This window comes from Triturus cristatus, chromosome 11 (assembly GCF_964204655.1).
Source record: "Triturus cristatus chromosome 11, aTriCri1.1, whole genome shotgun sequence".
Classification (NCBI taxonomy): Eukaryota; Metazoa; Chordata; class Amphibia; order Caudata; family Salamandridae; genus Triturus; species Triturus cristatus.
In genome coordinates this window covers 51316791-51344124 of record NC_140594.1, presented here as the reverse complement: position 1 = coordinate 51344124, position 27334 = coordinate 51316791, and the positions used below count along the sequence as shown (strand labels likewise).

Here is a 27334-nt window from a genome sequence, read left to right as displayed (position 1 = left end):
CCTGTGCAGTATCAATGATCGCAGCATCTCTGGTCCTATGCAGTATCAATGAGTGCAGCATCTCTGGTCCTATGCAGTATCCATGAGTGCAGCATCTCTGGTCCTGTGCAGTATCAATGAGTGCAGCATCTCTGGTCCTATGCAGTATCAATGAGTGCAGCATCTCTGGTCCTATGCAGTATCCATGAGTGCAGCGTCTCTGGTCCTGTGCAGTATCAATGAGTGCAGCATCTATGGTCCTGTGCAGTATCAATGAGTGCAGCATCTCTGGTCCTATGCAGTATCAATGAGTGCAGCATCTCTGGTCCTATGCAGTATCACTGAGTGCAGCATATCTGGTCATGTACAGAGTCAATGTGTGCAGCATCTCTGGTCTTGTCGGGTCAGTGAGTGCAGCATCTTCAGTCCTGTACAGCATCAGTGAGTGCAGCATCTCTGGTCCTTTACAGTATCAGTGAATGCAGCATCTCTGGTCCTTTACAGTATCAGTGAGTGCGGCATCTTGGGTCCTGAATGGTATCAGTGAGTGCAGCATTTCTAGCCCTGTACAGTATCACTTAGTGCAGCGACCATAATGGTACCAGCAAGTGCAGCATCCAGAATGTCCTCTGCTATCCATAAATATATGAGCACAGTGTCTTGGTTCCTATAGATAGCATGTTTTTTTCTATATAAGATCATGGCAGACTACTAAGCGTGTCAGGCCGTCCAAAGACATACTACCAAGAATAATTACACTGTAAATGTTCTGACACTGATGTCTGTCAAAATGGGTAATGGACACCAAAATCCTTGCCTACAAAGGTGATAGAGGAAGTTTTATATGACTAATTACATGTCTGCGGGCATTATCACTGTGCAGTAACAATGCACTATTAAAAGTCTATTGGCTCGAACATGAGTTTCATAATAAATAAATCAGGCCTACTGCCTTTGTCGGAACGCTTCGTAATAAACAAACCTATGGCATCTGAAATAACTTGTCCAGTGAATAACTTAGTTCTATAGTTTTTAGGTCTCTCCTAGACAGCTCTTGTGCTGTCTCTTCAAGACGTGTTGTATATACTTTGTGGGTCACAGCCCTCCCATTGGTTTTCATTTGTTTCTTCGAATGTCCTTTAAAAAGCCTTGCTTCCAAGTGGTTATTCATCGCTATTTGTTCCTCCTTTTTGTGGGTTGTTCACGCTCATGGAATACTGCCTCATTACTTGTAACCTTACACTTGTCCCATTTTAGTAACTGCTTTAGGAACGTCTTTTTTCTTTGTCTAGGAGCACTTCAAACTAGCGCTCGTGTTTTCATTTGCTCCTAGCTTTTCTGTGAACAGGGCTGTAATTCTTGTTCTTATCTCGTCATGTGCTGTTCATTTAAAGGTAGACCCTATTTCCCCAAGGCCGCCTGTTCTTTCTCTAACTTCAATGTGAGAGAACCCGTCCCACTACTCCATCACTCATCGCTGTTTCCCCCCTCCTTGCTTGTTTCTGTTTTGGTACACTAGAAAAGGAGGAACATGTTTAATGAATCTTGCAGGACATGTACCTGTAACTTCTAACAGTAACAGGCAACAAAGCCACTCTTCCATGAAGCCGGTGCGCCAGCCATCTAAGAAATAACCAGTGTTCCTGCAGCGCTCACTGATGGGCAGAAAACAATTTCTCGTTTTGCTCATTATTGTAATTGGTTAGTGTTCCTACATTCAACACAGCCTCGACTGCATTGCAGAATTTTGAATAGTGTTCTGCTGGCAGAGGGTATGGTAGATCTTTTAATCATGAAACTCGTAGTAGAGATACAAAATATTCATGTTTTTCTGCTATTATAAAAAAAAATGCTGCATTTTATGTCCTATAGATAATTGTGCGTCCACGAATGAGAAATCTGTTAGTTTTAAGAGGGCCGTGTCGCTCGCATAGCAAAATGTAATCTTTTTTCTGTTTCTATCAGAGACAGGGGTGTGTGTGCTTGGTGGGTGGCAGCGACCCCTCTGTCACGTTCCCGCTTCTGTGTGTCTCTAGTATTAGGCGGTATGGAGTCGCTTTGCTGAATCCCGTTTGCAGTGCTACAATACCCCAACATCAAGCTCAAGAGGCCATCCTGGTTACACCTACCCTTCAACATGACCGTATACGCTCTGGAGCTTGTATTCCTCATCACCAGGGGTGAGTGCAGCGCGAAACACTGCACTGTGCACAAAAGATGTAAAGCATCAGGTGCACTTGTCAGGGGAATGCCGAACAGGGTAACAGACTGTTGCATTGCATGAATCTCAGCGTGCACATAGTAACAAGCTGCAAACCACAGCACAGAGGGCACACCATTTCTATACCTCGGCAACTTTTGTTTCATTTTATATTTAGCACCATAGCTTAGGTAGAATGTGATTTTCCCAGAAACACTGGGTTGTGAGTCAAAGCCGGGGCTTGAACCTGGATACCAAGTTCCAAAACCTGCAGCATTGGCAGGCTACGTGGACAGAATTGCTAACTCCAACCGTGTATGCATTTCTCACCCCCGTATTTCCTCTTATAAATCATTATTAGGTCCATTTATCATACTATTTGGATTCTAGCATACTACTACACTTCTCATGATGCCCTAGTTGTGAAATGCAGGTCCAGGACTGGAAAATGTGGGCACTGCTGACAAACGTATATCTGACAACAAGGGGTGATCTTCAACCCCCTTCCTCAGGGCGAGGCTTGAACCACTAGGGACCTTGAGTCCAATCTCAGAATTAAGGTGATTTTCACTAGAAAAGTCACTCTTTTCCTTGCACAATCTATCTAAAATATTCAAGGTTTGGGCCTCAGATCCTTATTTGCTCGTCTGTAATTCTTCAAGCGATCACCAAAGCAACCGAGTCTTTAAACGCTACGTAATGTACAAGCAAATGCGTATTGTTTTACTGGTTTAGGAGTACGTGAGATAATCCTCCATACATAAATGCAATAACCCTCCTTACATGCTGCCCATGTCAATCAACAGAAAGCAGTAACTTGTGTTTCAGAATTCCATTACCAACCAGTCTCATGGTGCCACAAACTAAATGTTCTCTAGTCTGTGCTCCCGCGGTGAGCACTCGAATGGAGACGCAACCGATACTAATCACACTGCCCTCTCGATTTGGGTGTTACCTAAAAAGCTGGCATAGAAGAACAATAATCATTAACTCATTGCACGCAAAGAGAGTGAGTACCGTACCCATAATAGTGAACGATGGCTGGTATAGCTAAGGTTAGCTAAGTGTTCCATGTAACTAGGCACTCTGCGTCCCAGCCCTAGGATTTCATTTAATAATCCAATTAATTCTTGGCGTTGTGGTCAGGATTCGCTTATTTTGAATCAATGGAATAACGTTCTAGATAGCAGTGGTGTGTTGATGGAAGTGCTGGACTGGAACTTGCTGTCCCCAATGATATAGTGTCGCCTCGTAACCTTATGCGTAGCACAATGCAAGCTTTCAGGCACTTGGCCTGCAAGATACTGAATACCAAATGGCATTCATACCCCACGGTTGCTTCATCACTAACCAGTATACCACCGAGGAGAGGAGATTCTGGCTTGCTGGCCCGAAAGGCACATATCGCCCCAATTCTCCTCCTCGCAAAAACAAACTTAACCAAGTATCTATACCCATCTTGTATCCAGTCGGCAAGTAAGCCAGTAAATACTTCTTTTAACACTCCCATTACAGAAGTGCACTTCAAAACTGTTCACTGTAAATAAAAACAAAAAAAGTAACTAAAAATGTATTGTACGTAAATTTTACAGCTTCAAAATATTTTACTTACAATTTAGAATAAATGTTTATATGCAATAAAAAGAAAAATAATTATTCAGTTGAATTATTTAGAAACTCAAGACATCCGACATGCATCAGTTATTCAGCAAAACACTAAAGTTTATTTTATTAACAAGAACACATACAATCTACACTTACAATACACACACTACAGTAAAACAGAGGGAAACCAAATTTCGCAAAGGCGCGACCTATTGGCTTTTCCAATTATGCCCAAATATATAGAAAATTACAGTTGTCAAAACAATATGTAGCTCCTAAAAAGGATTATCACAGTGAAAATCTTACCTTCAGGGTCGCCTGAGCGGGTGACAAATGACAAAACCCTTGCCTAATGCACTAATCAGTGAGATTTCATGACAGAAAATACCTATTTACAGCCTGTAACACAGTGTGGTATCAATCCACTGTCAAAGACTGTTGGCTTTAAAATAAAAAATCACTTTCACAATAAATGAGCCAGGCCTTCTGCTTTTGTCATAACTTTTCATAATAAGCAGATCAGCTGAGACAAGAGGCATCTAATTCTGTGCTCTTGCGCCATACCTTAGATTCCTTCTGCATTTGTTGCTATTGTGTGGCTGCTTTCCCGCGCTCTCCGGTCCGTTGTGGCGGATTGCCATGTGTTGTGGAGAGAGCTGGTCTTTCTATGCAATCCGCTTTTCCTGTGAGCCACTAGACCGCCGACATTTTGGGCAGGTTGGCGGTCTGGATGAAGGGCTTCAATCACCAAAGCCACATATAGCAGCTGTAGGGCTCGGACGCGCACAGCTGGCGTGCCAAAGGTAAGCCCGTCCGTGCTCGTCCGCGCCTAAAGGACGCCAGATGCCAGGATCCCTCCCCGTGTTCTAATAGATCTTGGTCACCTTAGCCAACAGCATGGTGCAGAAGCACACCTCTAATTAACTTAAACTGAGTCGGTTGATGGATGCCAAGTCTCCTGCAAGAAATGCAAACTCTCGTGGAGCAGGTGCGCCAGGAGTTGGAAGATCGTCGTCACTATCGCATTCGCTCTCCTGTTCTTCTGGAGCAGCTTCCTCTCAGATACTAGATATGAGTCCCCCTCGCCCCCAAGGACAACCCAATGAGGATAGACCGCGCATATTGCAGTATCGGGCCTATGGCCAAAGTTGCCATAGTGATATGGGATTTCCTTTAATCACATAATCCCAAACTGTTTCTTAACAGAGACCTGGCTCATCGACTCCGCTGTCCCTGCATTCCTTTAGCAAAACCAGAGCATTATTCACTGGTTAAATCAGATAGGGCAGAGTGCATGGGGGGTGGCGTTGCTATTGCCTTTCACGATTCTCTTAGGGTCATGCTGATTGATACCCTATGCTCAGGTTGTTTGGAGGGAAGTGCTAATTTAGCGCCCTCCCGCCACCAAGAAAGATTTTAGTCCGGCTCTAATTGATTATATTGCGCTGCACGTACTAGCCTCTAGCAAGTTCTTAGGTGATTTTATTTACTATGGTGAGAACACGGACAATCTAAGAGTAATCCAACTTTCAGTGGACCTGGAGGGATTAGGGCTGAAGCAAACAGTGTTTGGCCCCACGCACAGGGCTGGACACATGCTGGATGTCATTTTTTAGGTCTCGCTGAGCCAAAGGCTCGAAGAGACATTTTATATGTGGGATTTTCAAAGTGCTACCCACAGTCTTTTGGCTGGCCTAAACCTTGAGTGCACGATCACATGCACGTGCACAGCTGCTCCCACTCCCCCCTCCCTTCTCTATAGCTTTCTTTCATTTTAGCCGCTTTGACCCTTGCATTCCCCCCTCCCTTCTCACCCAGCCCTTTGATGCTCTGCTCGATTACTTTCACTTTTGCCGCTTTGATGTTTGATCCTGTTTTCCTGCCTTTCGGGCACTCACGAATCAACTTGTTTTGTCTATCCCAGGAAACATTTGGCAGATCGGTTTGGAATGGAACTCAGTAACCCACTGATTCACAAATGCCTCGTTGTTTAACCACTACTGCTTATTTTACTTTGAGTGTGAGGCGCGTGCGGCCAATGCTTGTTTAGTTAGGGAATTTGAGATGTAGCCCCCTGATTCTCACTGACTAAACTGCGCCCCTGCGCACGGGAAGGTAACAAAAGTAGCGGCACAAATCTTGTTTGAGTGCTTTGCAGCAATTTACTTTAATACGGGCTCGGTTTGAGAACGATCATAAGGAATGGAAAATGTTATCTGAAAACACATCACTTGTCAGTTGGCCACTTTTTTTATTGCTGTTAATTGTGGATTTATGATGTACTGTTCTAGACTCACTTACGTTCACGGAACTTGAGGTTTTGTTATACAATTAAAAACACTTTTAAATGTGTGAGAACACACATCATTTGACGTAAATTGCACGTTTCAAAATTAAACCCCGATCACTGCAGCTCAGAGAAACAGAATTTATGTCTAGTTTGCAATTCACAATTCTTTTACTTTGGTGCCCTCTAGGGGCACATTTTTTATTACAAATAATTATTTTTCTTTAATTCACAATTTTCTCGTCAAAACATCGCGAATGCCAAATAAATATTACAGAAGATACCCACAGTTTCGTTTGCTCTGTTAAGTCCTATGAATTGCTGAGAGACGCCATAACCATGCATCGTAAGCAATGCATAGTACGATGATGCAAGTTAACTATTTCCCTCAAAATTCTAGCAGTCCTAGTTGCTAGGTTTTTGGAAATCTCCTAATTTGCAATGGAAAAAAATATTTTTTTTTACAAATTGCTTCATTGACCCGGTTTTGCTTACTGGTACTGTCCATTGAATTAAGTTGGAATTCTTATTGTGAACAATACAAACAAGCATTGGCATAGGCAATAGGTCTCGCCATTGGGACCTTAAAAGTGTTTTGTTATCCAGCACAATATCCTTGGTGCAACAACATCAACTGTTGCATGGCTAAACACTTATAAGGTCCCAAAAGCGAGACCTATTGGCTATGCCAATGCTTGTTTTACTAATGTTTTGGAAGTAACATGTGAACCTCCTATTACTTGGTCGGATCATCATCGAATCAAGTTTATTATCCCATGTAAGAGTGCCGCAGAAAAACGAGAAAAGAGGTCCGTAGACCTCAGCACCCCTGGCACTGGGTCACCCCCATCTTCATTGAATGAGATCTTTAAGGTACCCTCATTTCCGTCCTACTCGGATGTTGATTCGGCTCTGTCTGCTTACCATGACTCCCTCACAACCACTCTTGAGTAAATAACCCCTTTCAAAAATTCTATGCACGCATTCTTCAGAAATCGAGCTCTCTGGTACTCTAGCACCTTGACTCAGGAAAAGTTGATTTGCAAACAGCTGGAAAGCAGATGGCGTCTTACTAAATCCTCAGAGGATAAAGTGGAATATCGGACTAGGCTAGGCATACATCATAACATGAGCAAGTCTGCACAGAAAGCACAACTTAGCGCTGCAGTTGCCAATGCGGGGGATTACACTAAAGAGTTCTATAAAGCTCTAAACAGCTTTTTGAAACCTCATGCTTGTGCCTCCACCCTTGTGGCTTCCCAAAATATTTGTGACGACTTTGCTGACTTTTTCAAAGCTAAGGTTAGCACAATTTATAAGAACACTTTAGCCAGTCCTGAACGATCTGAAGGGTAACTTGATTTCAGTCATCCGCACCCTGATGCTACAGCTAGCCTATGTGTTTTTGAATGCTGCTCTGTAGCTTAAGTGTAGGAGATGCTCGCTGTTGCCAAATCAGGCTCCCTGTAGGATTTATGTCCTTCTAGAACAATGGTCAGCTTAGTGCATTGTCTGGCACCAGCAGTCAGGGACATGTTCAATCTCTCATGGACTATGGCCAAAATGCCTAAGGAATGGAAGTGTACCCAAGTATCTCCACTTCTCAAAAAACCCTCTGCTAGCCCCGATGTCCTCTCGAACTACTGACCGATTTCACTGTTACCTCTAGTTGCAAAAGCCCTCGAAAGATATGTTAATAAACAGCTCTTATCTTTTCTTGAGGAGCATAAGATCTTGGGCCCCTCTCAATTGGGTTTCAGAGAGTTGCACAGTACTGAGACTGCTCCCTGGGCTGTTATTGATAACATTGGGCTCTCTTTAGATGCAGGAACGCCGGTCATGTTAGTTTTACTGGATCTATTGATATTTGACATGGTCTCCCACCCCATTCTAATTCTCAGACTTCATGAGGCTGGTCTTCATGGCAGGGCACTACATTAGCTCAGGGACTTCCTTGATAATCGCACCCAACATGTCTGCCTTGCCCCTTCAAGTCAAGACTGATGGAAATAAACAAGGGAGTCCCCCAGGGATCATGCTGGAGTCCAACTCGGTTTAATATCTGTGTAGCGTCACTAGCCCAAATGATGGAAGTATGCGGGGTGGAGATTGTGTTGTACGCAGATGACACTCAACTTTTCATCTCTTTTGGCCTTGATCCAGACACAGTGAAGGACAAACTCTCGGGCTGCCTGAGGGAAATCGCTGTCTGGATGAATAAGAACTGTCTCCAGTTAAACAGCGAGAAGATGACGATCATGTTATTTGTCAAAGCCAACGAGTTCTGGTCGACAGATTGGTGGCCAGTGGAACTTGGTCCTGCCCCTGCCCCTAACCAGGTGGTGAAAAATCTTGGAGTTAAAATAATCAGCCACTGTCCATAAAAGATCAAGTCAATGCCACATGTGGCACCTGTTTTGCCACAATGAGGCCTCAAAAAAAGATTTTCCTTGGCTTCCGGATGCGTCTAGAAAAACCCTCGTCCAAGCACTCCTAATCTGTTGCCTGGATTTTGGAAACACTTTACTGGTAGGAGTAAACGACACCCTGTTAACTAAGTTGCAAATAGTGCAGAATACAGCTGAACAGCTGATATGAAACCTTCCTGCACGTTCCTCCTCTTCCCCTAACCTAAGGAAATTACACTGTCTGTCCATCAGAAAGCAGGTTGTTTTTAAACCCTGCTGTCTGGCACACAACGATCTTCATAAGGCCCACCCAGCCTTCCGGTCGTTGCGTCTCAACTATTATCTGCCGTCTAGGTGACTAAGATCCTCAAATTAAGCATTTTTGCTGACCCCACGCATCCGCACTTCAAGATTCGGGGCAGATCTTTCTTCTGTTCATCTCCATATCACTGAAACAAACTCCTGCATCATCTTCGTCCTTTCCCGGACTTCACAAACTTTAAGAAGATGCAAAAAACCTGGCTGTTATAGAATGTGCTTTCCTTGTCATGACCAGCACAGCGCCGAGATACTCTTTCGGGAGTGAGTTGTGTGCTATATCAAGATACCAAAATAATAATTAGGCTAACTAGTTTTCATTTTCTATTTTTGGTAAATACTTGTGGTTTTTTTCCAGTGATTTCAACACCTTAAAAATACAGTGGTCATCAGTGGTTACACATTTTTGCACCATTAAAAATAAAAGAAAGTGTTTTTCCGGTGTTTATAGAATGTGTTGCTTTTATCATTGCTTGCTTTCTACATTGATAGTGCATGGTATATAGATAGTGTACGTACAGTGTACATGAGGTCCAAATACATATTTACAAATCAAACTTATTGTATTATACCATACAATTCATTTAGTGAGTCTTTGGTCATGCAGCTCGCTCTTTTCTTCCCATGCAAAAGTTTATCTATGAAAAAGCCCCCTCCACATTGGCACTTGAGACGGGCAACGCCAAAACAGCCAGTACACAATTTTATAACTCTGGCCACTGACATAGCTTTTCCTGGCAATACTGGTAAACCTGAAGATTGCGATTCTCTGGGACAAGTTCTGCAACATATTAGTTGAACTGGGCGCATATGCCCTCAGTTATTGAAGCAGTCAAAAATGAAGCAGTACTTTTCAAAGTCCAGAGAAAATTCCCCTTTATGGAAGGGATCTAGAACTTGTGTAGAGTACCACAGTGAGGCTTCATTGACTTCAAATGCCATGGTTGGTGAAGGGGCTTTTCTATGCATCATTGCAAGCCATTTCTCATTCAATGTAAAATGAAATTCCTTGAATTGCTTCTCTGCATTTCTTTGCTTACCAAGTGGCAAGCAATCTACCATAGAACATGCTGCAGTGCCAAAGTCACTAAAAGTGTTGTCTAGCCTAATCTCAAGGAAATGTTTCACAGCTACACCAATTATGTTGAACACTTGGTAGAAAAGTGTGTTTTCGGACTCTAGTTTTTTGATTGTCAGGCATGTTTTCCTGTAATAATCTAATAATGCAGTAGAGTGTACTTTTTTCACATTACTATCAATATACAACTGAAGATCCTCACATTTCTTGCCTTTGGCATCATCTCTAAGCAACAGTTCTATAAACGGTCGCCACATGGATAATATAGCAGTCAAGGCCTCTAGGACTGAGAACCATGGGCTTATGGCACAGTTGGGATGACCAGAATGAACTACAAAGACAATAGCATTATTCATTAACAGAAGAAGATTGTAAAGATGCTTCAGCATACTTGCTAGTAGGTTGCAAGGATCTCTTACAAGGAAGTACTTCAGCTCGGGTATCAATTTTTACAGGTCAACACACAAAGTATTCACATACGTAGTGAAACACTGCAAATACAAACAATATCACTTCAATCTTTATTGAACTCGGTGTGAACTTTTTGCAGCAGCATTCCAAGTGACACTGCGTTCCATGTTTCCCAAAATTCGGGTGTCATGTTTTCACCACTATCCCAGATGCTTGGTGACAGCACTCGTTTCACACATACCTGTCACTACACCTTGCGTTGAATTTTAAAAGCCTGGTGTGTTTGACAACTCGCCTATTATCAATACTGACTCGCTAGAAATGAGGGCTGATGTATGAAAGGGTTTCACCCATTCTCTGTCTGTGGGTAAATGTGATGGTACATATTGGGAAAGATTCTTATGAAACCAGCCATTCTACCTATCAGTGAAAGGATCAAACGTAGCCAAAATATCAAATATGATTTTGATATTTCATGATACTGTATAGTTTATAAAATAAGACCTAAAACATGCTTCTAAATCCTGCATCTTTAGACTAAAGACCACAAAACTGAAAAAAAGCAAAAGGAAGAAGAAACAATAGCTTAGGGACATCCCTAAACAACAAAACTCAAGCAGAACAATGTTAGCCCAGTCTTTCTTGCTGCTGCCTTGTATATCAAAGTTACATTGTGTTGGCCCCTTTGGGAAGAAATAAAAATGACTCTTTCACTCTCCTTTTCCTTTCTTTGAATGGCTTTTAGTTTGTGGTTGTGCAGGTGTTTTTTCAGTATTTATATGTTTACAGTGCTATTTCCCTTTCGGTGGGGTTTTATCAGTTATCATAGGTTTAAACCTAAAACAGGATAGCCTAATAATAATAAATAACCTCACCTATGCATCGGACTTAACTTTTCAGAGTGCACTAATTAGTCTTCATCACTGGCTTGTCACCATAACCACCCCCGCCTGGGGTATCAATCATAAGCTGTCTCACAAGGCAGCCACTACGCATACAATCATAAAATTACAAATTTATACAAAACTACAGTTGGCAGAGCAAAATACTGTCTCTCCTAAGAGAAGCTAACAAGGATTATAACTGTCAAAATCCCCTTCCCACCCGTTTGTCGGGAGGGGATCACCAACATTCTTACCTACTGTGGTAATCTGAGAATCCATGGGGCACAATACCTCTCTGCGGGCTTTGTTGTGGAATAATAACAGTCCACACTTAAATGCATATTTACTTTAACATCTGCTTTTCACAATACACACGTCACACCTCCTGCCTTTATCGTAACTTTTCATAATAAAGAGATCAAGGCTCAAGTCTTATAATGTGCGTGCCAGCATAACCAACTCTGTTGTACTGTACGGAGCCTAAGCTTTCGAATAATGCAAAAAGTGGGAAAAAAGCACTCTTTTCATTGGAAGCACTCGGCTTCTATCCAATCAAATGCTTTACTCAAGGCAAGCAACATGTGGGTGGAGCCTTAGCCCCTCCCCTGGTATTACTGAAAGCTCTTTTCTGTCGAATACATAGGGTCTGTTCACAACTCTGCTGTCAAGCCAGACCTAATGAAGGGAAAGTAAGGAATATGGCTTTGTGTCCATCATCTCTGTGGAGCTCCCCAAGGGACCAATAATGTCAAAAGTCATCGACCCTAAAGTGACCAAGAAGGGCAGATTTACCCGCCCCATGTCGCTAGTTGAAGGGACACGAAACAAACCGGCCACAATGACCACTAAAAAGCTACAGAACTATTGGTGTTAGAATGATAGTCTGCACACAACAGAGGATGGTCATACTCTACTACAGTGAGTAGGTGGGTCTGTGGTCCAGTCCCCTTGAGGGGTGAGGTTGCCTCTGGTCCTGTCCCGGAGGGAAGCGGGGGGGGACACTTGCTGCAGGGGTCAATGTGTGATCTGGTGCCATTGAGGGGTGAAGTTGCCTCCAGGCCTGTACTGGAGGGAAGCGGGGGACACTTGCTGCAGGGGTCAGTGTGTGATCTGGTGCCATTGCAGCGCTTAGAGACCTTCCGGTATTAAGCGCTCAACAAATCCAAATTAACATAACATAACATTGAGGGGTGAGTTTATGTCTGGTCCTGTCCCGGAGGGCACTTGAGGCAGGGGAGTGTGTGTGATCTGGTGCACTTGAGGGGTGAGGTTGTCTCTGGTCCTGTCCCGGAGGGCACTTGCTGCAGGGGGGGGGGGGGGTGTGATCTGGTGCTCTTGAGGGGTGAGTTTATGTCTGGTCCTGTCCCGGAGGGCACTTGCTGCAGGGGGGGGGGGGGGGGTGTGATCTGGTGCTCTTGAGGGGTGAGGTTGCCTGTGGTCCTGTCCCGGAGGGAAGCGGGTGGGGGGCACTTGCTGCAGGGGAGTGTGTGAGATCTGGTGCACTTGTGGGAGGAGTTTGCCTCTGGTACTGTACCGAAGGGAAGCAGGGGACCTTGCTGCATGGGTGAGTGTGATCTACTCGGGTGTGATCTGCTGGAAGGAAGAATGATGCATGGTCTGTTGAGGGGTGATGGTGTCTGGCACTTTCAGGTATTGATGGTGCGGTGCTATCTGTGGGCGATGTTGGTTGGTAGTGTGCTGGGCACTGCTTGTAGCCTCTTGGGGAGGATGTCACATGGCAATTTTAAGGGGGAACGTTGCTCAGAGCTGGCATGCATGGCACAAGGCTCGCTGCTTGGGTACAGCATGTGTCGTTTGTGGGAAAATTATGCCTACACACCTCGTCCCTGATGCCCCAGAAAAGAATCCTTGGTGGGTCCCCCTTTGGGGGCCATCCTCAGCAAAGCTACGGTTATGTTTCTTACAATTGCCTGTTTTGATAAGCAGTTGCCTTTAATGCTTCCTCTAGCCTGTATCGAATCTGCACCCACAAACCCCAAACGTCCGGACACCCCTTAGGCAGAGACACTGGAATTATGCAATTGTGCGGCTACACCGATTTTCGCACAGTTATAGATGTGCTGCATTTGCCACATAATCCATCCACGGCTAAAGAATCTGCATTTGTTACCAAAATAACTTTTTGTTTCTAGCACAAATGGTTCAAAAGTTACTAAAAACACAGCAACACTTGTTACTGTGCACTGGAAGGCCCTTTGCAACGGTTGACTGGCCACATTTCTGTTGCGTATTGCTATAATTAGCTGATAAATTGGTACTTGGGAGGTCCAACGAACTCTGTCACTGTTAATAAAAATGACCAAATAATGACAAATTACCCTCACAAATGTGCTGCATTATGCCTCATAATTTGCCATTTGTTACCGCATAATTTACTCAACCCTGCCACATGATCTGACCCTTCCCTGCTGCATGGTTCCAGTGGCCCTGCCCTAAGGGCGCATTCATCAGCCTCAGTAACACCTGTGTTTTACATTTCTAGGTTCCAAAAACATGTGAGAACTTCATAAAGCTTTGCAAGAAGAACTACTACGACAATACCATCTTCCATCGATCCATCCGCAACTTCATGGTAAGCACATTAGGATGACATTGGTTGCAAGACTTCACCGTGGGCGAGAATATCCCTCCTACATCCTGCTGATGAGGCCCAATCAGGGGAAACCGGTCCTGGGTTGCTAGTGTTCCAGTTCAGAGAGGATCTGGCCAAGCAGTTTGGGTTGGACTGTTCCCATGAGGAACAGGGTCAAGACTGATTTACATATAGCTGGGTCCAAACTAAGGTGGCATGGTGAGCAAAAGAATGATGAATTAAACACAGATCTGTGACTGGGGGTGATTGTTTAATCCATACAGCATTCCGTCCATCAATTGTTGCCTCAGCACTTTGCGCTGGGTATGCCCAGACATGGGTCCCTTGCTGGCTGTGTACTGGATTCAAGCTAGCCTGGCTGATGAGGGGTGATACCCCGAAACCGGTCCCAGGATGTTTGTTTCCGGTCCTGGGAAGACCTGACCTGGCAGTTCGGCCCGGACTATTTCCATGAGAAACAGGGTTAAGACTGATTTGCATGTGGCTTGGTCTACACTGTGGTGGCGAAGTGAGCTAAAGAACGATGGGTTGAAGTGCTACCCTGAGCGATTTCCAGTGGTTAGACTACCAGCAAGCTTTTCCTCCCATCACCTTTTGTCTGTTTCAAGAATATCCCAGCACCGGTTTTATTGAGATCTGGGTGTGATATTCTGGAGAGAATACATCTTAGAGATTTGGATCAGCTTCGATCCGCTTCTTGAAGCGTGGCTGTAGATCATCAGAGGGGTCAACATTGAGGAAGGACTATTATCAGTGACTGTGTGATCTTGTTGCAGGCCATATTGGGTTATTTTTCTCTTCTCTTCATCTGGATATGTTCCGCCTTAGTTCAGGAGTCCATCTTTCCATTCACCCCGAGTAGTTGATGGATCACAGTGTTTGGGAGGAGAGCTCTCTTGTGTTTGACTGCTCAGGAGTCTAGTACTTCCAATTCAGAAAACCCACAGAGAAGCCAATCCAACCAACAGACCCTTTACTAACATTAAAATAACATTATAGGCATAAACAGGGGAAGCAAGGGGTCTGTACACCTGTGGTAACTCTTAGTGTCTTCAGGGTGGAGAGAGAGCCCGAGAAATGAACGGTTAATGTGATGTCTGACCGGTACCCCTCCCCAGGTTCTTTGTCCGAGCTTTTCTTACCTGCCATTCGTTTGTATGAATATGGACTTCGTCAGCATTTACTGAAATATACCCATCCGGTTAAATCACTTTTAAGGTGAGGGTAATCAATCTAGCAACAGGCTTATAAAATATAAGAACCTACGTGTATACAATGTACTTTCCTTGAAGGCCAGTATTATTGCATTTATTGAAGGTTCACTGAGCCACCTGGCTTGTCCTGGGTGCAGGAGATGAGGCAACTTCGCAGCGCTTGTATGCTTACTTTGCACAGTCATCCACCAATGGGGGTGCTCCAGAGCCTGCAGGTGGGCAGGCAAAGTGTTGTGCCTAGCAAGCACCCCGAATCCTTGCCCATGGCTACGTTGAATGTTTTCGAGCAGCAGACTGCTCGTGTACAGGACCAATCCTAGACACTCATCCGTGCATTTCAGCTTGTGCCAGGTATGTGTCCCAAACACAAGGCCCTGACTGCAAAGGTGCAGTGGGGGGGTCCCAGCCCGAATGAAACCTGGTTCGGTTCATATATCACTTCTGACTAGTGTCTCCTTCCTAAAACCCTGATCCGTTACCAGGAACCGTGGGCCCTTCCTCCACTTCAGTTTATTTTGATGCACTTCCCCTGGAGCCACTCTCAGGTGTTTGTCTCGTTATCACACTTCACACGTGTGCCGATAACATAAAAAGCTGTGGTTTCATGAGTTGTGACGTCAACGCCCAGAGGTGGTGACTGAAGCTGGAGAGAGGTGAGGTCTCACCTCTTCGGGGTTTTCAAGGAACTCTTCCGTAAAAGTTATCATCCCCTGGCCTTTAATGCGAAGAGATGATTCCAAATGTGAGTTGACCCAGGTTCCCTGGCATCATAGCTGGTTCTGAGCAGGTGGTGACCCAGGTTCACTGGCACCAGAGCTTGTAATAAGCAGGTGCTGGCTGAGGTTCTCTGGCGCCAGAGCTGGTCCTGGTTCCCTGGCGCCAGAGCTGGTCCGAGTTCCCTGGCGCCAGAGCTGGTCTGGGTTCCCTAGCGCCAGGGTTGTTCGGGTTCCCTGGCGCCAAAGCTGGTCTGAGTTCCCTGGCACCAGAGCTAGACCTGGTTCACTTTCACCAGACCTGGTGCTGGTTCCCTAGCACCATAGCTGGTGCTCAGCAGGTGGTTACCCAGGTCCCCTGGCAACAGAGCTGACACTGAGCAGGTGCTGGCCCAGGTTCCTTGGCACAGAGCTGGCACTGAGCAGGTGCTGGCCCAGGTTCCCCGGCACCAGAGCTGCTCCTGGTTCTCCGGCTCCAGAGCTGGTTCCTTGGCGCCAGAGCTTGTCCTGGTTCCTTGGCGCCAGAGCTGGTCCTGGTTCCTTGGCGCCAGAGCTGGTCCTGGTTCCTTGGCGCCAGAGCTGGTCCTGGTTCCTTGGCGCCAGAGCTGGTCCTGGTTCCTTGGCGCCAGAGCTGGTCCTGGTTCCTTGGCGCCAGAGCTGGTCCTGGTTCCTTGGCGCCAGAGCTGGTCCTGGTTCCTTGGCGCCAGAGCTGGTCCTGGTTCCTTGGCGCCAGAGCTGGTCCTGGTTCCCCGGCGCCAGTGCTGGTCCTGGTTCCCCGGCGCCAGAGCTGGTTCCTTGTCACCAGAGCTTGTCCTGGTTCCTTGTCGCCAGAGCTTGTCCTGGTTCCTTGTCGCCAGAGCTTGTCCTGGTTCCTTGGTGCCAGAGCTGGTCCTGGTTCCCCGGCGCCAGAGCTGGTCCTGGTTCCCCGGCGCCAGAGCTGGTCCCGGTTCCCCGGCGCCAGAGCTGGTCCCGGTTCCCCGGCGCCAGAGCCGGTCCCGGTTCCCCGGCGCCAGAGCCGGTCCCGGTTCCCCGGCGCCAGAGCCGGTCCCGGTTCCCCGGCGCCAGAGCCGGTCCCGGTTCCCCGGCGCCAGAGCCGGTCCCGGTTCCCCGGCGCCAGAGCCGGTCCCGGTTCCCCGGCGCCAGAGCCGGTCCCGGTTCCCCGGCGCCAGAGCCGGTCCCGGTTCCCCGGCGCCAGAGCCGGTCCTGGTTCCCCGGCGCCAGAGCCGGTCCTGGTTCCCCAGAGCCGCTCCTGGTTCCCCGGCGCCAGAGCCGCTCCTGGTTCCCCGGCGCCAGAGCCGGTCCTGGTTCCCCGGCGCCAGACCCGGCCCTGGTTCCCCGGCGCCAGAGCTGGTCCTGGTTCCCCGGCAATCAGAGCTGGAACCACACCAGAGCTGGTCTGAGTAGGTGCTGGCCCAGGTTCACTGTTACAGCAAACAAATGATGGACAGAATGCTGACAATGCAAACATTCCCCCCCAGTCAAAAGATCTGGGTTAAATCCATCGTTCTTTTGCCCACTACGCCACCCCACTTTGGACCCAGCCATATTCAAATCAGTCTTGACCCTGTGCCCCATGGAAACAGTCCAGACCGAACTGCCAGGCCAGGTCCTCTCTGGACCGGAAACAAGCATCCTGGGTCAGGTCTAAACTGGGGTGGCATGGTGAACAAAAGAATGATGGATTTAACCCAGATCTTTTGACTGGGTGTGAATGTTTTGATTTGTTATGCATTCCGTCCATCAATTGTGTGTCTTTAGCTTTCTCGGCCCAGGTTCACTGGCACCAGAGCTGGTTCTGAGCAGGTGCTGGCCCAGGTTCTCTGGCTCCAGAGCTGGTTCTGAGCAGGTGCTGACTCAGGTTCACTGGCACCAGAGCTGGTTCTGAGCAGGTGCTGGCCCAGGTTCACTGGCACCAGAGCTGGTTCCGAGCAAGTGCTGGCCCAGGTTCGGTGACACGAGAGCTCGTTCTAAACAGGTGCTGGGCATACCAGATGCATCCCAGAGAGATTGCCTTTGGCTGAGATTAATTCAATCATTCCTTCCTTCACCTTGTAGTTGTTGCAGTGGACGCCCTAAATGGGTATGCCCAGAGGTGGCCCGTGTGCTCACTGTGCCACTATACCCAACTGACGAGCCCCAGTTAGGGCGACATTGGTCTTGCTTGCCTGTGTTATGGTTCATAGAGGACCTGGCCTGTAGGTTCGGGCTGGACTGTTCCTACTAGAGCAGGGTTGAAGTGGATTTGTAGAAGGCTTGGTCCAAATGAGGTGGCCGGGTGGCTGAAAAATGATGGATTGGCACGCCCCTAGGCAATTGTTAGTGGCCGAGATTCATTTAAGCATTCCATCCATCACCTTGTTGCAGCTTACATGGAGCCGCACAAGAGACAGAGCTCCCTGCCCTGTGCTCTGACATGGAGCCAGCTTGAGAGGAGCCCCCTGCCCTGTGTTCTGACAGGGAGCCGCAGAAGAGACGGAGCTCCCTGCCCTGTGCTCTGACATGGAGCAGTGCAAGGGACAGAGCTCCCCTGCCCTGCGCTCTGACATGGAACAGCACAAGAGACAGAACTCCCTGCCCTGTGCTCGGACATGGAGCCGCAGAAGAGACAGAGCTCCCTGCCCTGTGCTCTGACATGTTGATAACGCACATGACGGAGCTCCCTGCCCTGTGCTCTGACATGGAGCCACAGAAGAGACAGAGCTCCGCTGCCCTGTGCTCTGACATGGAGCTAGCATGAGAGACGGAGCTCTCTGCCCAGTGCTCTGACATGGAGCCATTACAAGAGAAGGAGCTCCCCTGCCCTGGGCTCTGACATGGAGCCGCAGAAGAGACGGAGCTCCCTGCCCTGTGCTTTGACATGGAGCCAGCATGAGACTGAGCTCTCCTACCGTGTGCTCTGACATGGAGCAGTACAAGAGACTGAGCTCTCCTGCCTTGTGCTCTGACATGGAGCAGTACAAGGGACAGAGCTCCCTGCCCTGTGCTCTGACATGGAGCTAGCATTAGAGACCGAGCTCCCTGCCCTGTGCTCCATCATGGAACAGCACAAGAGACAGAACTCCCTGCCCTGTGCTCTGACATGGAGCCACAGAAGAGACGGAGCTCCCTGCCCTGTGCTCTGACATGGAGCCAGCACATGAGACAGAGCTCCCCTGCCCCGTGCTGACATGGAGCTGTACAAGGGACAGAGCTCCCTGCCGTGGGCTCTGACATAGAGCCACAGAAGAGACGGAGCTCCCTGCCCTGTGCTCTGACATGGAGCCAGCACATGAGACAGAGCTCCCCTGCCCTGTGCTGACATGGAGCTGTACAAGGGACAGAGCTCCCTGCCGTGGGCTCTGACATAGAGCCACAGAAGAGACGGAGCTCCCTGCCCTGTGCTTTGACATGGAGCCAGCATGAGGGACTGAGCTCCCCTTCCCTGTGCTCCAACATGGAACAGCATGAGACAGAGCTCTCCTGCCCTGTGCTCTGACATGGAGCCGCTCAAGAGACAGAGCTCTCCTGCCCTGTGCTCTGACACGGAGCAGTACAAGGGACAGAGCTCCCTGCCCTGTGCTCTGACATGGAGCCACAGAAGAGACGGTGCTCCCTGCCCTGTGCCCTGACATGGAGATAACACACGAGACGGAGCTCCCTGCCCTGTGCTGTGACATGGAGCCACAGAAGAGACAGAGCTCCCCTGTGCTCTCACATGGAGCAGTACAAGAGACGGAGCTCCCCTGCCATGTGGTCTGACATGGAGCCTCAGAGACCGACCTCCCCTGTGCTCTGACATGGAGCCAGCACGTGAGACAGAGCTTCCCTGCCCTGTGCTCTGACATGGAGCAGTACAAGGGAAAGCGCTCCCTGCCCTGGGCTCTGACATGGAGCTGCACAAGAGACGGAGCTCCCTGCCCTGGGCTCTGACATGGAGCTGCACAAGAGACTGAGCTCCCTGCCCTGTGTTCTGACATGGAGCTGCACAAGAGACGGAGCTCCCTGCCCTGTGTTCTGACATGGAGCCGCAGAAGAGACGGAGCTCCCTGCCCTGTGCTGTGACATGGAGCCAGCATGAGAGACTGAGCTCCCCTGCCCTGTGCTCCAACATGGAACAGCACGAGGGACAGCGCTCCCTGCCCAGGTCTCTGACACGGAGCAGTACAAGGGACAGAGCTCCCTGCCCTGTGCTCTCACATGGAGCCGCAGAAGAGACGAAGCTCCCTGCCCTCTACTCTGACATGAAGCCGCAGAAGAGACGGAGCTTCCTGCTCTGTGCTCTGACATGGAGCCACACAAGAGACAGAGCTCCGCTGCCCTGTACTCTGACATGGAGCTAGCACAAGAGACGGCGCTCCCTGCCCTGGCCTCTGACATGGAGCTAGCATGAGAGACGGAGCTCTCTGCCCAGTGCTCTGACATGGAGCCATTACAAGAGAAGTAGTTCCCCTGCCCTGTGCTCTGACATAGAGCAGTACAAGGGACAGAGCTCCCTCCCCTGGGCTCTGACATAGAGCAGTACAAGGGACAGAGCTCCCTGCCCTGGGCTCTGAGATGGAGCCGCAGAAGAGACAGAGATCCCTGCCCTGGGCTCTGACATGGAGCTAGCATGAGAGACCGAGCTCGGTGCCCTGTGCTCTGACATGGAGCAGTACAAGAGACGGAGCTCCCCTGCCCTGTGCTCTGACATAGAGCAGTACAAGGGACAGAGCTCCCTGCTCTGTGCTCGGACATGGAGCCGCAGAAGAGACAGAGCTCCCTGCCCTGTGCTCTGACATGGAGCCACAGAGGAGACAGAGCTCCGCTGCCCTGTGCTCTGACATGGAGCTAGCATGAGAGACGGAGCTCTCTGCCCAGTGCTCTGACATGGAGCCATTACAAGAGAAGAAGCTCCCCTGCCCTGTGCTCTGACATAGAGCAGTACAAGGGACGGAGCTCCCTGCCCTGGGCTCTGACATGGAGCCGCAGAAGAGACGGAGCTCCCTGCCCTGTGCTTTGACATGGAGCCAGCATGAGAGACTGAGCTCTCCTACCGTGTGCTCTGACATGGAGCAGTACAAGAGACTGAGCTCTCCTGCCTTGTGCTCTGACATGGAGCAGTACAAGAGACTGAGCTCTCCTGCCTTGTGCTCTGACATGGAGCAGTACAAGGGACAGAGCTCCCTGCCCTGTGCTCTGACATGGAGCTAGCACGAGAGACCGAGCTCCCTGCCCTGTGTTCTGACATGGAGCAGTACAAGAGACAGAGCTCCCCTGCCCTGTGCTCTGACATGAAGCCGTAGAAGAGATGGAGCTCCATGCCCTGTGCTCTGACGTGGAGCCGCAGAAGAGACAGAGCTCCCCTGCCCCAGGCTCTGACATGGAGAAAGCACAAGAGACGGAGCTCCCTGCCCTGTGCCCTGATGTGGAGCCAGCATGAGAGACTGAGCTTCCCTGCCCTGTGCTCTGACATGGAGATAACACACGCGACGGGCTCTGACATGTTGATAACACACATGACGGAGCTCCCTGCCCTGTGCTCTGACATGGAGCAGTACAAGAGACTGAGCTCTCCTGCCTTGTGCTCTGACATGGAGCAGTACAAGGGACAGAGCTCCCTGCCCTGTGCTCTGACTTGGAGCTAGCATGAGAGACCGAGCTCCCTGCCCTGTGTTCTGACATGGAGCAGTACAAGAGACAGAGCTCCCCTGCCCTGTGCTCTGACATGAAGCCGTAGAAGAGATGGAGCTCCATGCCCTGTGCTCTGACGTGGAGCCGCAGAAGAGACAGAGCTCCCCTGCCCCAGGCTCTGACATGGAGAAAGCACAAGAGACGGAGCTCCCTGCCCTGTGCTGTGACATGGAGCCACAGAAGAGACAGAGCTCCCCTGTGCTCTCACATGGAGCAGTACAAGAGACGGAGCTCCCCTGCCATGTGGTCTGACATGGAGCCTCAGAGACCGACCTCCCCTGCCCTGTGCTCTGACATGGAGCCAGCACGTGAGACAGAGCTTCCCTGCCCTGTGCTCTGACATGGAGCAGTACAAGGGAAAGCGCTCCCTGCCCTGGGCTCTGACATGGAGCTGCACAAGAGACGGAGCTCCCTGCCCTGGGCTCTGACATGGAGCTGCACAAGAGACTGAGCTCCCTGCCCTGTGTTCTGACATGGAGCTGCACAAGAGACGGAGCTCCCTGCCCTGTGTTCTGACATGGAGCCGCAGAAGAGACGGAGCTCCCTGCCCTGTGCTGTGACATGGAGCCAGCATGAGAGACTGAGCTCCCCTGCCCTGTGCTCCAACATGGAACAGCACGAGGGACAGCGCTCCCTGCCCAGGTCTCTGACACGGAGCAGTACAAGGGACAGAGCTCCCTGCCCTGTGCTCTCACATGGAGCCGCAGAAGAGACGAAGCTCCCTGCCCTCTACTCTGACATGAAGCCGCAGAAGAGACGGAGCTTCCTGCTCTGTGCTCTGACATGGAGCCACACAAGAGACAGAGCTCCGCTGCCCTGTGCTCTGACATGGAGCTAGCACAAGAGACGGCGCTCCCTGCCCTGGCCTCTGACATGGAGCTAGCATGAGAGACGGAGCTCTCTGCCCAGTGCTCTGACATGGAGCCATTACAAGAGAAGTAGTTCCCCTGCCCTGTGCTCTGACATAGAGCAGTACAAGGGACAGAGCTCCCTCCCCTGGGCTCTGACATAGAGCAGTACAAGGGACAGAGCTCCCTGCCCTGGGCTCTGAGATGGAGCCGCAGAAGAGACAGAGATCCCTGCCCTGGGCTCTGACATGGAGCTAGCATGAGAGACCGAGCTCGGTGCCCTGTGCTCTGACATGGAGCAGTACAAGAGACGGAGCTCCCCTGCCCTGTGCTCTGACATAGAGCAGTACAAGGGACAGAGCTCCCTGCTCTGTGCTCGGACATGGAGCCGCAGAAGAGACAGAGCTCCCTGCCCTGTGCTCTGACATGGAGCCACAGAGGAGACAGAGCTCCGCTGCCCTGTGCTCTGACATGGAGCTAGCATGAGAGACGGAGCTCTCTGCCCAGTGCTCTGACATGGAGCCATTACAAGAGAAGAAGCTCCCCTGCCCTGTGCTCTGACATAGAGCAGTACAAGGGACGGAGCTCCCTGCCCTGGGCTCTGACATGGAGCCGCAGAAGAGACGGAGCTCCCTGCCCTGTGCTTTGACATGGAGCCAGCATGAGAGACTGAGCTCTCCTACCGTGTGCTCTGACATGGAGCAGTACAAGAGACTGAGCTCTCCTGCCTTGTGCTCTGACATGGAGCAGTACAAGAGACTGAGCTCTCCTGCCTTGTGCTCTGACATGGAGCAGTACAAGGGACAGAGCTCCCTGCCCTGTGCTCTGACATGGAGCTAGCACGAGAGACCGAGCTCCCTGCCCTGTGTTCTGACATGGAGCAGTACAAGAGAGAGAGCTCCCCTGCCCTGTGCTCTGACATGAAGCCGTAGAAGAGATGGAGCTCCATGCCCTGTGCTCTGACGTGGAGCCGCAGAAGAGACAGAGCTCCCCTGCCCCAGGCTCTGACATGGAGAAAGCACAAGAGACGGAGCTCCCTGCCCTGTGCCCTGATGTGGAGCCAGCATGAGAGACTGAGCTTCCCTGCCCTGTGCTCTGACATGGAGATAACACACGCGACGGGCTCTGACATGTTGATAACACACATGACGGAGCTCCCTGCCCTGTGCTCTGACATGGAGCAGTACAAGAGACTGAGCTCTCCTGCCTTGTGCTCTGACATGGAGCAGTACAAGGGACAGAGCTCCCTGCCCTGTGCTCTGACTTGGAGCTAGCATGAGAGACCGAGCTCCCTGCCCTGTGTTCTGACATGGAGCAGTACAAGAGACAGAGCTCCCCTGCCCTGTGCTCTGACATGAAGCCGTAGAAGAGATGGAGCTCCATGCCCTGTGCTCTGACGTGGAGCCGCAGAAGAGACAGAGCTCCCCTGCCCCAGGCTCTGACATGGAGAAAGCACAAGAGACGGAGCTCCCTGCCCTGTGCTCTGACATGGAGCTAGCATGAGAAACTGAGCTTCCCTGTCGTGTGCTCTGACATGGATCAGTACAAGGGACAGAGCTCCCCGCCCTGTGCTCTGACATGGAGCTAGCGTGAGAGACTGAGCTCCCTACCCCGGGCTGACATGGAGCTAGCATGAGAGACGGAGCTCCCTGCCCTTGGCTCTGACATAGAGCAGTACAAGGGACAGAGCTCCCTGCCCTGGGCTCTGACATGAAGCCACAGAAGAGACGGAGCTCCCTGCCCTGTGCCCTGACATGGAGCCAGCATGAGAGACTGAGATTCCCTGCTCTGTGACCGGACATGGAGCCATTACAAGAGACAAGCTCCCTACCCTGGTCTGTGACATGAAGCTAACACAAGAGACAGAGCTCCCTACCCTGAGCTCTGACATGAAGCCGCAGAAGAGACAGAGCTCCCTGCCCTGTGCTCTGACATGGAGCAGTAGAAGAGACAGAGCTCCCCTGCCCTGTGCTCTGACATAGAGCAGTACAAGGGACAGAGCTCCCTGCCCTGGGCTCTGACATGATGCGGCAGAAGAGACAGAGCTCCCTGCCCTGGGCTCTGACATGGAGCCATTACAAGAGACGGAGCTCCCTGCCCTGGGCTCTGACATGAAGCTGCAGAAGAGACGGAGCTCCCTGCCCTGGGCTCTGACATGAAGCTGCAGAAGAGACGGAGCTCCCTGCCCTGGGCTCTGACATGAAGCCACAGAAGAGACGGAGCTCCCTGCCCTGTGCCCTGACATGGAGCCAGCATGAGAGACTGAGATTCCCTGCTCTGTGACCGGACATGGAGCCATTACAAGAGACAAGCTCCCTACCCTGGGCTGTGACATGAAGCTAGCACAAGAGACAGAGCTCCCTACCCTGAGCTCTGACATGAAGCCGCAGATGAGACCGAGCTCCCTGCCCTGTGCTCTGACATGGAGCAGTAGAAGAGACTGAGCTCCCTGCCCTGGGCTCTGACATGATGCGGCAGAAGAGACAGAGCTCCCTGCCCTGGGCTCTGACATGGAGCCATTACAAGAGACGGAGCTCCCTGCCCTGGGCTCTGACATGAAGCTGCAGAAGAGACGGAGCTCCCTGCCCTGGGCTCTGACATGAAGCTGCAGAAGAGACGGAGCTCCTTGCCCTGGGCTCTGACATGAAGCTGCAGAAGAGACGGAGCTCCCTGTCCTGGGCTCTGACATGGAGCCGCACAAGAGACTGAGCTTACTGTCCTGGGCTCTGACATGGAGCCGCAGAAGAGACGGAGCTCCCTGCCCTGTGCTGTTACATGGTGCCGCAGAAGAGACTGAGCTCCCCTGCCCTGTGCTCCAACATGGAACAGCACGAGACAGAGCTCCCTGCCCTGTGCTCTGACAGGGAGCTACAGAAGAGACGGAGCTCCCTGCCCTGTGCTCTGACATGGAGCCGCTCAAGAGACAGAGCTCTCCTGCCCTGTGCTCTGACATGGAGCCGCTCAAGAGACAGAGCTCTCCTGCCCTGTGCTCTGACATGGAGCCGCTCAAGAGACAGAGCTCTCCTGCCGTGTGCTCTGACACGGAGCAGTACAAGGGACAGAGCTCCCTGCCCTGGGCTCTGACATGGTGGTAACACACAAGACTGAGCTCCCTGCCTTGTGCTCTGACATGGAGATAACACACGAGACGGAGCTCCCTGCCCTGTGCTCTGACATGGAGATAAAACACGAGACGGTGCTCCCTGCCCTGTGCTTTGACATGGAGCCACAGAAGAGAAGGAGCTCCCCTGCCCTGTGCTCTGACATAGAACAGTACAAGGGACAGAGCTCCCTGCCCTGGGCTCTGACATAGAACAGTACAAGGGACAGAGCTCCCTGCCCTGGGCTCTGACAAAGAGTCACAGAAGAGACGGAGCTCCCTGCCCTGGGCTCTGATATGAAGCCGCAGAAGAGACGGAGCTCCCTGCCCTGGGCTCTGACATAGAACAGTACAAGGGACAGAGCTCCTTGCCCTGGGCTCTGACATGGTGCCGCAGAAGAGACGGAGCTCCCTGCCCTGTGCTTTGACATGAAGCCAGCATGAGAGACCGAGCTCTCTGCCCTGTGCCCTGACATGAAGCCGCAGAAGAGACAGAGCCCTGTGCCCTGACGTGGAGCCAGCACGAGAGACTGAGCTTCCCTGCCCTGTGCTCTGACATGGAGCCAGCATGAGAGACTGAGCTCCCCTGTCCTGTGCTCTGACATGGATCAGTACAAGGGACAGAGCTCCCTGCCCTGTGCTCTGACATGGAGCCACAGAAGAGACAGAGCTCCCTGCCCTGTGCTCTGACATGGAGCCGCAGAAGAGACAGAGCTCCCTGCCCTGTGCTCTGGCATGGAGCCGCAGAAGAGACCGAGCTCCCTGCCCTGTGCTCTGACATGGAGCCAGCACATGAGACAGAGCTCCCCTGCCCTGTGCTGACATGGAGCTGTACAAGGGACAGAGCTCCCTGCCGTGGGCTCTGACATAGAGCCACAGAAGAGACGGAGCTCCCTGCCCTGTGCTTTGACATGGAGCCAGCATGAGGGACTGAGCTCCCCTTCCCTGTGCTCCAACATGGAACAGCATGAGACAGAGCTCTCCTGCCCTGTGCTCTGACATGGAGCCGCTCAAGAGACAGAGCTCTCCTGCCCTGTGCTCTGACACGGAGCAGTACAAGGGACAGAGCTCCCTGCCCTGTGCTCTGACATGGAGCCACAGAAGAGACGGTGCTCCCTGCCCTGTGCCCTGACATGGAGATAACACACGAGACGGAGCTCCCTGCCCTGTGCTGTGACATGGAGCCACAGAAGAGACAGAGCTCCCCTGTGCTCTCACATGGAGCAGTACAAGAGACGGAGCTCCCCTGCCATGTGGTCTGACATGGAGCCTCAGAGACCGACCTCCCCTGCCCTGTGCTCTGACATGGAGCCAGCACGTGAGACAGAGCTTCCCTGCCCTGTGCTCTGACATGGAGCAGTACAAGGGAAAGCGCTCCCTGCCCTGGGCTCTGACATGGAGCTGCACAAGAGACGGAGCTCCCTGCCCTGGGCTCTGACATGGAGCTGCACAAGAGACGGAGCTCCCTGCCCTGTGTTCTGACATGGAGCTGCACAAGAGACGGAGCTCCCTGCCCTGTGTTCTGACATGGAGCCACAGAAGAGACGGAGCTCCCTGCCCTGGGCTCTGACATGGAGCCAGCATGAGAGACTGAGCTCTCCTGCCGTGTGTTCTGACACGGAGCCGTACAAGGGACTGAGCTCCCTGCCGTGGGCTCTGATATAGAGCCGCAGAAGAGACGGAGCTCCCTGCCCTGTGCTGTGACATGGAGCCAGCATGAGAGACTGAGCTCCCCTGCCCTGTGCTCCAACATGGAACAGCACGAGGGACAGCGCTCCCTGCCCAGGTCTCTGACACGGAGCAGTACAAGGGACAGAGCTCCCTGCCCTGTGCTCTCACATGGAGCCGCAGAAGAGACGAAGCTCCCTGCCCTCTACTCTGACATGAAGCCGCAGAAGAGACGGAGCTTCCTGCTCTGTGCTCTGACATGGAGCCACACAAGAGACAGAGCTCCGCTGCCCTGTGCTCTGACATGGAGCTAGCACAAGAGACGGCGCTCCCTGCCCTGGCCTCTGACATGGAGCTA

General features: G+C 50.8%; 1 protein-coding gene across 3 annotated transcripts in view; it reads left to right on the top strand.

Annotated features, from left to right (window-relative positions):
• PPIL2 (peptidylprolyl isomerase like 2) overlaps window positions 1-27334 on the top strand; it is a 332508-nt gene that overhangs the window by 175363 nt on the left and 129811 nt on the right. For all 3 annotated transcript variants that reach the window (XM_085636442.1, XM_085636443.1, XM_085636445.1), the window contains one exon: window positions 13674-13763. In XM_085636442.1, coding sequence (XP_085492568.1) covers window positions 13674-13763 — 90 coding nt within the window. The remainder of the gene's footprint in view (window positions 1-13673; window positions 13764-27334) is intronic.